The 12,186-nt window shown below is 35.5% G+C and overlaps 3 protein-coding genes across 4 annotated transcripts in view; all 3 read left to right on the forward strand.

Moving 5' to 3' along the window:
• Window positions 1-7,874, forward strand: part of LOC134817271 (zinc finger CCCH domain-containing protein 14-like) — an 86,895-nt gene extending 79,021 nt beyond the window's left edge. Inside the window, exons 2-12 of one of the 2 annotated variants that reach the window (XM_063826408.1) lie at window positions 3,542-3,593; window positions 3,752-3,909; window positions 4,055-4,089; window positions 4,325-4,736; window positions 4,910-5,109; window positions 5,253-5,393; window positions 5,590-5,773; window positions 5,901-6,104; window positions 6,261-6,357; window positions 6,636-6,759; window positions 7,024-7,632. In XM_063826408.1, the coding sequence (XP_063682478.1) occupies window positions 3,549-3,593; window positions 3,752-3,909; window positions 4,055-4,089; window positions 4,325-4,736; window positions 4,910-5,109; window positions 5,253-5,393; window positions 5,590-5,773; window positions 5,901-6,104; window positions 6,261-6,357; window positions 6,636-6,759; window positions 7,024-7,265 (1,842 nt within the window). In that variant the 5' untranslated portion in view covers window positions 3,542-3,548 and the 3' untranslated portion in view covers window positions 7,266-7,632. Of the gene's footprint in view, window positions 1-3,130; window positions 3,594-3,751; window positions 3,910-4,054; window positions 4,090-4,324; window positions 4,737-4,909; window positions 5,110-5,252; window positions 5,394-5,589; window positions 5,774-5,900; window positions 6,105-6,260; window positions 6,358-6,635; window positions 6,760-7,023 lie in introns of those variants that run through there. The other variant, XM_063826409.1, reaches the window with a different exon arrangement.
• Window positions 1,174-3,169, forward strand: LOC134817274 (zinc finger protein 835-like). Its single transcript, XM_063826411.1, has 2 exons — window positions 1,174-1,466; window positions 1,742-3,169. The coding sequence occupies exons 1-2, from the start codon at window positions 1,192-1,194 to the stop codon at window positions 2,406-2,408; spliced, it is 942 nt and encodes a 313-aa protein (XP_063682481.1). The 5' UTR covers window positions 1,174-1,191; the 3' UTR covers window positions 2,409-3,169.
• Window positions 7,875-7,972: 98 nt separating the features above from the next.
• LOC134817273 (tryptophan--tRNA ligase, cytoplasmic-like) lies at window positions 7,973-12,153 on the forward strand. The gene is made up of 10 exons (XM_063826410.1): window positions 7,973-8,211; window positions 8,409-8,532; window positions 8,701-8,869; window positions 9,073-9,190; window positions 9,519-9,623; window positions 9,869-10,039; window positions 10,226-10,319; window positions 10,531-10,632; window positions 10,802-10,948; window positions 11,814-12,153. Exons 1-10 carry the CDS (start codon window positions 8,158-8,160, stop codon window positions 11,933-11,935), a joined length of 1,206 nt encoding a protein of 401 aa, XP_063682480.1. The 5' UTR covers window positions 7,973-8,157; the 3' UTR covers window positions 11,936-12,153.
• Window positions 12,154-12,186: the final 33 nt, after the last annotated feature.

Genomic DNA, 12,186 nt, shown 5'->3' on the forward strand with positions numbered 1-12,186 from the left:
TCAATTTTATTGTGGCTGGTAAAAGGACCCAGTTGCCTGTAAGGGCTTTACCGAACCCCTGGGGACCACAATGTGATAGGATCAGGCCAGATGTTTCTATGTAGAGCAATTTGTTTATTTCGGAGCTATGGTTGCGTGGTATAGCTGGTGGTCATGTTTAAAGGTCAGTTTATCTTTGTGTGCTAATTATCCATCCAGATGCTTAGTGATGTGAGTAAATCATGCCCTTCTACAATATATAACGTTTAACTATAAATTTGTTTTTACCACAGAAACTGTGGCACTAAGGTCAAGAATTAAAAATTTGTACTCTCATTGATAGTTAAAGCGTTTTTTTCCCCATAAAAAAAGGTATATAAGGTATTGTAATGTGCTGGTAACATATATTACTATAATCTATAATATTAGATTAAAACAGAATAAATTAGTTAAAATTAGGAAATGAGTTCATTTGTCAACAAAATACTTTATATACAATATACAATACGGATTTTAAAACTATCCCGCGTCAGTCAATAAATACATTATGGGTAAATATGATTTGCACTTGGTTTCTAGAGACCACTGTTAAATATAAGTTTACAAGTTTTTAACTTGAGGGCATTTCAGTGGCGTAACGAAAGGCCCTGCTGACCCCGCTGTGCAGGGGGGCGCCGTCTTAGGGGGGCGCCAAATCGTCGTTTGAATGTGGGACAATTTCGAAAACTTAACTAAAGTACTAGCAAAACTGCGCGTTTTGCTCTAGATACACACTTTTTTAGAGATTTTACCGGCGTATTCTCTAAAATCACCTAATTTGTTCAATTTTAGGGAGGGGCACCAACAGGGGAGGGGGCGCCAACAGGGGGGCGCTTTTTTCGGCAGGGGGGCGCCAACAGGCAACGTTACGCCACTGGGGCATTTCTACACGCAAGATAAGACCAGCTGACTTCATAAAGTAAAGTAAAGTGAAGTAAAATTTATGACATCACATCATCACACATGTCTACAAAATATCATCGCACTATGTAATTTAGGTTGTTTTGAAAGTATTCAATTGCAAACGTTGCAGTTGGAAACTGCCACTACAACACTAATCTCCTTGAAGTATTTGTTTTTATTCCCATCATTAGATCCTCAAATTATTTGATAAACATAGTAATGCTTGAGGTGTTAAATGTTATGAAATTGACAAAATTCAATTATTAGGATATGCAGCAAATCGGGGAGATATCTACCCTTCCAACAAAAGCTGCAATCTATGAGGAATCCAACAAGAATTACATAACTCTGCTTGACCTTGATGAGCAGAACAATCTGAGAAGCAGTAAAGAGACAGTGTTGAAGGCAGATAGCATAATAAATAGGCCACCTTTGGCTGTTCCTTCCACTCCTCCTGCTACCAGTTTGCTCACAAATAGAATCCGACTGTATGACCTACTACCTTTTAAAGTTTATAATCCTGCACTTGTACCATATGATAAAAGGTATTTTTATAATTCATTGTATCATTTCCTTCAAGTCAAGTAACTAAAATCACCTTTTTTGGCTGATGTTGGCTCAAAGCCCCTGGAGAGGTTATAATTTAGAAATTCAAAAATCGTTTGCAGCACCATTTCTTCCATCTATAGTAGAACAGATTTGTCCACAAAAATTGGCACTGTCCACAATGTTCGTAATTTTAACACCAAACAAGCAGTGCAAGTGGGTGTCCTAATCCTTGAATGGAAGCAAATTTTTCTTTAAAAATCATCCTTTTCAGACTTGAGCCTTTTCTAACGCTGGATACTGGAAATAACAAATCAAAGCAAACTGAACCTATCAAATCAGAAACCCAGCCAGTGATCACAGACAAAGATGGAAGAACACTGAAGCAACATAGACGGTGCCCAGCTTGTCACGGTCTAGACTGTTTCTGTATTATTCAAGGATTGATCAACCCTTCTGGTCCTGGATCATCCATGCCAACAATGATCAAAAATGCTGGTAGAGATCTTCAAATGCCAGATAATCCAGAATTTTTACAATTCCCTTCTTTTGTCTCGCAGAAAGGAGATCTCTTTAATGATAAAGTATCAAATCCCGGTTCTAGCAACAGGAAAAGAAAAGCCCCTCAAAAGTCAAAAACTGAAAAGGGAACCAAGGCATCTGGGTTGAAGACCAAATCGTCAGAAAGAACTTGTACAAAATGTGGATTGGTGTTTGCATCTCACAGGGAAGTATTGCTTCATAGTAGAGTGCATGTCACTGAAAATAAAAAGGAATTTGGCTGCCATTTGTGCGGGAAATATTTTTCTCAAAGGACAACATTGAGGCAGCATTTGATATTGCATTCTGGTGAGAAAAACTTTGCCTGCACTGAATGTGGAAAACGATTTGCTCTGAAAATCTACTTAAAAACCCACCAAAAATCATGTGGCAGTAGATAAGAGACATTTTAGACTTGACTTGCTTAATGAGTTGAAATGATGGATGTGATCATTGACCATTTAGAAGGGTCACTTTCATCTTCACAATGATTATATCTTTTGCTAAATAGAACCCACTTAAAGCCAGACAATTCTGGAGACAATATTATGATAATTAAACTCTAACCTATTGCTAGTAACCGCTATTGTACAGTAAAACCCTGATTTACCACCCCCGATTTACCGCAAACCTCGATTTACTGTGGCTATTTCCTTTCCCCAAATAGGGCTTAGCATACATAATGTCCCAATCAAAACCCCGATTTACTGCCAACCCTGATTTACCGCAGTTTTTCCTTTCTCCCAAACTTTGGGGTAAATCAAGGTTTTACTGTACCGTCTTGTTCCATTTAGCTGAACACTCTTAACCACAACTTTGATTTACTTAAAGTCAATGTTCCACAACAAGCTTGTGATAAAATTAATATGATAAAACTCTATTTGTGTTGTTTTTCTGATACAGATAGGTTTTAAGAACTGTACTAGCATTGAATATTATATAGCATGATTCTTATTAACTTTAATAATAATAACTTAATAACTTAAATAAACTGTCGATTTAACTTTATCTAATCTGATTATTTGATGCTTTATTGTTATGATATGACAATCATATATATTGGATAATTTGTATTATTGACCAACGAATATTTATCTGAATTGTAATTATGATCATGAAATATAACATAATATTACCATGTAACATAATCAATTTTCTGTTTACCATTTGTTTTCTTCTCTGAAAGCCCAACCTTTTAATTATATTTTGTAATCAATTTATCAGTTAGTCAATTATTTCAATTGTAAAACCCTGAAAGACTAAAAAGTAGCATGTACCGGATTGAATAGTTTTCAATCAAAGCTATAGGTACTCCTAAAACTAGTGTGCCTGTTTCATAGCTATAATTAGATAATAATACAGAGTCATCCTTTATAGGTTTGAATTATTTGACAACAAAAATATGAATATCCCATATGGCAAGATCTGTAGAAGATGAAGTAAACGTGAAATAAATGAATAATTGTAAATGTTTATTTATTTATTTAATAATGAAATCTCCAGTGGAACTATGAGACCACCTCAATCTCTTTGTAGCTCCCATGTCTTTGCTGGAGAAGACTGGACTTTCCACTTTCCACGTAAAGGTAATGATAAGATAAAAGATTTGAAACTGCTTTATTGTGCTCTCTTATTGTTAAATGTTGATGCTTTCATGATTATGACATCTGCAGATTTGAAATTTAATACTTAAATTGCCTTAGCTCTCAGATTCATGCTTGACATGACCATTTCTTTACCTCAGGAATTGATAACGAAGAAGATAGAAGAGTTGAAATGTCCTGGAGATGACGAGTTTGCAGAGTACATCATTGTCATGTTACACAACTACAAGACTGCAGCAGAAGTACAGGCTGAGTTGGAACCTTTCCTTGGAAAGCAGTCCGCTGTTTTTACTCCATGGTAAGAATTAGTAACTAGTTAACATGCAATAAATGTTATGATTTATTTAAATGTAGCTTCTAGCTTCAGGTTTGGAGACATTTTTTCCCGAAATTAATAGTTGCAACTTAAAATGTATTTGAAGTAATGTCTGTATGTTTTACAGGCTGTTCAGTATGCTAAGTCCAGAGGAGCCATCTGGTATGTACCTAAAATTATATCCTCAGATTACTTTTCTTCAGTGTTTTTCAGTGTTTGGTAATTTGGTATCAAGAAGCAGCAGTAGAGATATAATATTTCGAATAAAACTTAACCTGTGTTTTTAGCCTAAACCAATGTTTTCGCATCTCTGCCTCCATGTACGCATATCGTCAAGACATCTTTATTCTTTAGGTTTTTTATTGGATTAAAATGAAAGTAAACTTGCTACCTACAGAGCCAGTGGTAGCAGAACCAGTTGTAAAAAAGAGCGAACTTGAAGAGCTCATATCAGATTCTTCCTCTGAGCCACCACAGGAAGCTAAACTAGAAAAAAGAAGAAAGAAGCGTAGGAAATCTTCATCCTCTTCATCTTCTTCCTCAACATCCTCCAGTTCATCGTCTTCGTCAAGTTCTTCTAGTTCTGAATCTGGGTCGGAAGAGGAGAAAACCAATGGTTTTGGGAAAATGAGATCAGACAAGTTGGTCAAAAAAGAGAATAAAAAAATTAGTAAAAGTCAATTACCTACGAAACCCGATCCACAGATTGAACATAAATTGGAAATTTTGAAAGCGATCCAAGCTATTGATTTTCCAAAATTATTGGAGGAGGAAAAGAGGCAAATGATATCGGAGAGCCACAATCAAGAGTAAGGATCATTAATTTTGTTATTATTTTCACTGTTCTCTCCAAGTTTTAGATTCTTATATATTTGTATTTAAAATTCAACCGTACATAACGATCACGATCCTTCGATGTACCTATCAAGTTGTTTTCCCTCACCGGCCATCGAAATCTTGACTTAAACAAAATGTGTATCAGGAAAGACGAAAGCCCGTCAATTATCCCTAAAGCAGAAAGAAAGAGAAGGCACAGAAATTACCGAAAAGAAAAGCACAAGGGCGAGGAATTCAGCGATATAAGTGACGAGGAGGGTGGAGGATCTAGGAACAAGTCTGTTTCTAAATACGCTTCTGTTGCTTCTAGTTTTATTGAGGCTGTTGAGAGTGCTACTATTAAAGGTTAGTTAAATGTACCTGAGTTACTACAGTAGTAAATTTATATAAAGCGAGATTTCAGTATCATTAATACAGGTAAGAGGTTATCATACTCTATTAGTTGTATGCTACCTCTTGTCCAGTATTGAAATATATCTTTATTTCAGTAACGGCAAACAAAGACACTAGAAAGGTGGAGGCAAAGCATCAGATGGAGGGTATAAAACTGCCGCTGATAGTGGAACTGGGAGTTGATCCCAACACTGGAAAACCTATCATCATGTCAATCTGTCCTGCTATCAAACTTGGTAAATAATACTACTTTCTTTGATAAATAACATTATACTACATTGGTGAGATCATCAGCTATCATGTGCACTTTTCATTATCATAATTGAATGTTCAGTCTTTGCTGTTGAAGGTGAGACAAAATTATTAAATCTCATAGTTTAGTCAATCGTACAAAATGTCGTGTGAGGTTATAACTCCATAACGTTACTTCAGAGGACATACCAGACAAGCCAGGGAGAACACACCAAGCATCTCACGACTGGGGACGAGTGGAGGTGGGCGTGGTTCGAAATGCAGTCCCCAGCATAGACATGTCCGAGTTCAAGCGAGAACTGGTCCACGCCACCAAGGTTGTGACTAACGAACTGAACGACAAGCAGTCCAGAGTAAATGTTAGGTACATGGTCATTCCAACATAATTCTGTTGTTTAACTTTTTAAATTTCAAGGCTGTTTATTATTTGCCTCATTGTGATCGTGGTGACCTCGTGGTGCTAAATTGTCAGTAGTCCCGACGATTTTCAGATACAAATATGAGAAATGCGAGGGATCGCGGTCAGCGGGAGCAGCGGCAGGTCCGCGCCCCCGTCAACCTCTCTCGGGAGATGACACCCTTCCTTCTACTCCTAGGTGCAAGTTCTGGCCAGACTGTCCCAACTTGAAGGCCTGTACTCAACATCACCCATTTGAACCGTGCGAGAAATTCCCCAACTGTGAGGCAGTGCTAAGGTTAGTTTTTTCGAGTGATTTTAGGACTCTTCATCGATAATAATGACCTTAGAAAATAGTGTGAAATTGAAAATATGATCATAGAATCTTATGAAAATGTCAATCCTTACCGCTCAACGTTAGTAAAATATATTATAGTGTAATTATATTTTACAGTTGCTATAAGATCCACCCTCTGTGTAAGTTCAACACGGCATGTAGAGTTGGACAATGTAAATACACTCACACTGACACAGAGAACAAACGCGTTCAGGTATGTTCAATCTTTAAATTATTGAAATTATTGAGATTATACACATACTTTTACATACATTATAAGTTACAATGCTATATTAATTCCATAATGTTTTTATAGAATTGCAATGTGAAGGAGTCAACTTACTTCCCATTATTATTTTATTTTCACATTGAATTTAATTCCATGACGATCTGTAAAATTAGCCCGATCTTTATGTTAATTATTGTTCAAAATATTATTCACCCATGACATTAATCATTATTAAATAGTGACTCTTACAATTTATTCTTCAGAAAATGATACCGTGTTACTACGGAAAACAGTGTGGCTCGATAGATACATGTCCCTTCCTGCACTGGGTTGGGGAAATCAAAACTTCCGGGAAAAAGAAAAAGTCCAAGAAAGGGAAATTAAAACGTAAAACAATTTGCATTATGTGGCATTCAATCCCATTTACATTTTTGTTGAGCAAGTTTGGAGCAAGTTCAATAATTGAAATGAACATTGAACGGTCAGGTTGCGTTATTTTGTTGTACCACGTAGCATCATCAATTGCTCAAAAAATCTTCTGTCATTTTTATATTCAGTTTAATCACAAAAACCTATTCGTTATGAAAATTAGTTACTACTCTGGAATATGTTCAAATATCAACGTTAACACTGGCAATTCTCCCTATCCAGATAAGAAGCACAAGAGTAAAAAGAGGGCGTTATCACCGAACGCAGCAGCAGCAGCAAGCCGCAATCTTGAGAACATGCAGCGCCGAATCAGAAATCTAAGCAGAGAACACGAGCAGAACCAAGCTGCATTCAGCGCAGAAGCTGCGCAGGAACGGTCGCGTGAACACTCAACTTATGTCAGATCCACGGCCTGGGACTCGCCCGAACAATCAAACACAGAAGGGGGTCGGTGGACTCCATAATTTATGTTTATGTTAGATTTGATTATTAATGGAAATTGCTCTAATGTACTATATTATATATAGGAGTTATATTAAATACTTTGTAGTATACACAGGAGAATTTCTCTTATCTCTAACGAACCTAGAACAATCTCTGTCTCAAATGTCTTGTGTATAACGGGTGTCTTAGACAATGATATTTCAGTGTTCTTTGTGTGTTTTTGAGCATCACCATACCTTAGTACCAAGGATCATTTTTAATTTTAATTTTGTATTCAGAAACCCTCTATAAAACGATACCCTATTTTTCGTCACGTTAAAGCTATATTTCATTGCATGTATTGTGACATCATTAAACTTTATTATTTTGCAATGTTCCTTGCTTCACTGAGTTCGAAATTTCATTTCTATCTTCACCAAGAAGTTCAGTAAGTATGGAACATAATTACATAATTACAAAACTACATAATTAACTGTATTAACTAAGTGTAGCTGTGTAGAACAATGAAAGTACCAACAGTTTACTCCTATTGTACTACTGATATAGTGTCTAGAGATTATACTTTACACACCTAGATAACGTAGTTCTATTGTTAATCCCAGCACCATTAGCTTCCTGTTTATACTTTCAAATTAATTTGTTGTTATTTGTTTATTCACAAGTTTATATACTAGCGGGAAATTTAACTTTAGTAATCACAATTTTTGACATTCAAACAACATACCTCAGATATATTGATGGAATGATACAATCATAATCTTAGCCCGCCACTTCCGGAAGCTACTTGTAAAGACTCTCCAGCAGCAACGTCTCCAGCAGCAACGTTCTCTCTACCCTTGTTCTGAGCTTTTGGTAAAACCAGCTCAAGTATCCGTCAACAGGACTGTTTATTTTGTTCGGTATTATTCTGATATGACCACCCAACCTTTAGAGAAAAACCTCGAAAACTGCGAAATTGCCGAACAGGTTAGTTACATGTATTTAAATTAACTAGATGTTTGATATTATAATAATTCTTCTTCCATAACATATTATATTGTATACATTTATGTTGTTATAACAACATACGACTTGGCTCACATGTAATTTGTGAAAATTTTAAGAAATGTAAGATTTTAGAGGTATGCAAGTTTTTATATTAAATTAAACATTCCTTATCTCAGGTAATCACCCCGTGGGATGTTAAAGGAGAGGATGAGAAAGGAATAGACTACGACAAGTTAATAAAGAAATTCGGCTCCCAAAAAATTTCACCGGAGCTGCTAGACCGTTTTACTAAAATAACAGGTCGGTAAACGTAGACAACTTATTTGTTTTGAGGAAAATAAATATCTCTGATCTATGTAGTGCATAGTGAGTCTTCGATTGAATTGCAAAATATTCCAATCAAATCATTCATTACTTATGATATGTAAATCATAATTACACATTTTGAAATCCTGAAATGTCCGGCAGGTCATGAGCCTCATCACTTTCTCCGTCGTGGTATTGTCTTCTCTCACCGAGACTTCGACCACATACTGACCTTAAAAGAGCAAGGGAAGCCCTTTTATTTGTATACTGGTAGAGGTCCTAGTTCCGGGTCCCTTCATATGGGACACTGTGTCCCTTTCATGTTCACCAAGTAGGTTATTGTATAATATAACTTAAATAATGTAATATTTAACTTTTATTGATCTGGCTGTTTGAACTTTCGAATCTGAACAAGGCCTAATATTGACAAATCCTTTAGTAATAATTACAACTTGAGTCTTAAAGTCTGTTTGTATTTTGTACTTACATGTTACATCTGACATGATCAATATAACATGGATAACCCTCCTCCAGATGGCTGCAGGATGTGTTTGATGTGCCCCTTGTTATACAGATGACTGACGATGAGAAGTTCCTGTGGAAAGACCTGAGTTTGGAGGAAGCCAATAGACTGGCTTACCTTAACATCAAGGTTAGTTCTATTCAGAAGTAAGATGAATAATGTCATGAGGTATTTTATATGGTTCTGAGTTCCATGATTTACAAATTTCATCTATGTTAGTTACTTATTGGAACTCAGCGTGATGTAAATTATGTTTATTATGTGAATACAAAGTGATTGTTGATCCACATGTACAAGTCAATTATTAGTGTTTGTTTCGCAATCCTAAATGCCAATTACTATGTATTATATGTCTATACAGTATAAATCAGTGATCAGTCATTAAGACGGCTAGAACGTTTGTTTATAATAAAAGATAATATGCACGTCTGATTTATCACCTTTTAAACCTTATCAGGACATCATTGCGTTCGGATTCAACCCTGAGAAAACATTTATATTCTGTGATCTGGACTACATTCCCAGCTGCAAGGAATTTTATTGGAACATAGCCAGAATTCAGGTTAGTTTCATACGTCATGTTACAAGTATGTTACTTTATATGGCATTATAGCATTATATTGAATCAAATATCTCAAAATCTGATGCCGACTAGCGTATTCTTTAGTGTTAAAACTATTTAAAAATTTAATGAATCTTATTCTACAATCACTTTTGTGTATAACTTCAATCTTAAACTTAAATCTCCCGAATAGCTTTCACTCTTGGAATATAGAACAAAATTCACGTCACGACTTTTTTCTTCAGAAATGCGTGAATTTCAACCAAGCACAAAAGATATTCGGTTTTGATGAGACAAGTTACATCGGGAAAGTATCATTTCCAGCCATACAAGCTGCCCCTAGTTTCAGTACTTCCTTCCCCCACTTGTTTGGGAACCGGAAGGTACCCTGCCTTATCCCTTGTGCCATTGATCAGGTTCGATTAATATTGTTAAGAAGATTTTATAATTTATATTTCCTTTCAAGTTGTTAGAAATAATTGATATCCACGATCACAGATAAGAAATTTGAAAGGATCTTTTTGTCAGTCCAGAACAATTCATGCTCTCTGATCACACTATCATGGTGATGAGTCAAACCATGATTTGAACCATCTTCCCAGGACCCCTATTTCCGTATGACAAGAGACGTTGCCCCACGATTAAGTCTTCCCAAACCAGCTCTTCTTCACTCCACCTTCTTACCAGCTCTACAGGGTTAGTCCGAGTTTAATTTGAAATGAGGTATTTATGTCCCGCTCACATGATTAACCAACAACACAAGCAAGGTGGTTAACCATATAAGAGCGGTTATGTTTGAGACTTCAAAGTTCAAACATAACTATATTCTTTTTACTCTTGCTAACTACCTAAATGAATGATACTGATAAATTACTTAAAGTAATATTCGTCCATTTATTTTTTCCAGGAGCTCAAACGAAGATGAGTTCCAGTGAAGTTAACTCTGCTGTGGAGGTGTGCGATACTGCAAACCAGATCAAGAAAAAGATCAACAAATACGCTTTCTCAGGTTTACTTTTCATCCAAACTGGCAATCAGAGAATGTAAGAAATATGTTAGAACCGAGTTCTAGATCGTAGAACATTAATAACCAGCCACAAATCGTTCCACTGGTGCAGGCTAACATAGTTAATCTGATATCTCCTCATTTGGTCACTCAAACCTGAATACCTTTCAAGGAGGTAAAGTGTCAGTTGAGGAGCACCGAGAGTTCGGGGGTGATACCAGCGTGGACGTGTCCTTCAAATACTTAACATTCTTTGAAGAGGACGACGCGAAACTAGCTCAGATAAAGGGGGATTATGAGAGTGGGGCTATGCTTACTGGTTAGCTACATTATTAGCTACATTATTAGCTACATTATTAGCTACATTATTAGCTACATTATTAGCTACATTATTAGCTACATTATTAGCTACATTATTAGCTACATTATTAGCTACATTATTAGCTACATTATTAGCTACATTATTAGCTACATTATTAGCTACATTATTAGCTACATTATTAGCTACATTATTAGCTACATTATTAGCTACATTATTAGCTACATTATTAGCTACATTATTAGCTACATTATTAGCTACATTATTAGCTACATTATTAGCTACATTATTAGCTACATTATTAGCTACATTATTAGCTACATTATTAGCTACATTATTAGCTACATTATTAGCTACATTATTAACTACATTATTAGCTACATTATTAGCTACATTATTAGCTACATTATTAGCTACATTATTAACTACATTATTAGCTACATTATTAGCTACATTATTAGCTACATTATTAGCTACATTATTAGCTACATTATTAGCTACATTATTAGCTACATTATTAGCTACATTATTAGCTACATTATTAGCTACATTATTAGCTACATTATTAGCTACATTATTAGCTACATTATTAGCTACATTATTAGCTACATTATTAGCTTTATGTGGAACTTACTATCAAAAAATGGTATTTTAATAACATAATATTAGGGTCACAGTGTGTTGCATTAAGCTCTGAAAATTTTTCTTTTGGATTTCAATTGTCGAATAATGTACAATTCTAAGACGTACACAAATCCTCCCCACTTAACTAACTATTATTCTTAAATTCAGTGTTATGTAGCGACAACATATTTAGAGATAATGATAAAGTCCATGACAGTTTCATCAACTTGATTATCCGCAGGTGAGCTAAAGAAGTTACTGATAGAGAAGTTACAAGGTATTGTAAAGACGTTCCAAGAAAGTAGAGCTGCTGTCACAGATGCAACCGTTGAGCAGTTCATGTCTCGAAGTCCCAAGTCTTAGAGTTTCAATTTTACTTTTAGGGTTTCTATTTAATAAATCCTTTTGCTGTGATTCTGAGCTTAGCGTTGGTTATGTGTGGAATGTTCTTTGAAATATGTAAATGTTTTTCATACTTTTGTGGGAATTACTAATTTTGTGATCAACATTCATACACGAGTAGGATAAAGGATTTAGATTGTAAGGTGATTGTAAGGTTAGGCCTGTCTTGCCAATGCAAAGTTCATAATTCCAATTAAAAATCGAAAATTGGT

The sequence above is a fragment of the Bolinopsis microptera genome, chromosome 6 (assembly GCF_026151205.1).
Source record: "Bolinopsis microptera isolate Bmic1 chromosome 6, MBARI_Bmic_1.0, whole genome shotgun sequence".
NCBI lineage: Eukaryota > Metazoa > Ctenophora > Tentaculata > Lobata > Bolinopsidae > Bolinopsis > Bolinopsis microptera.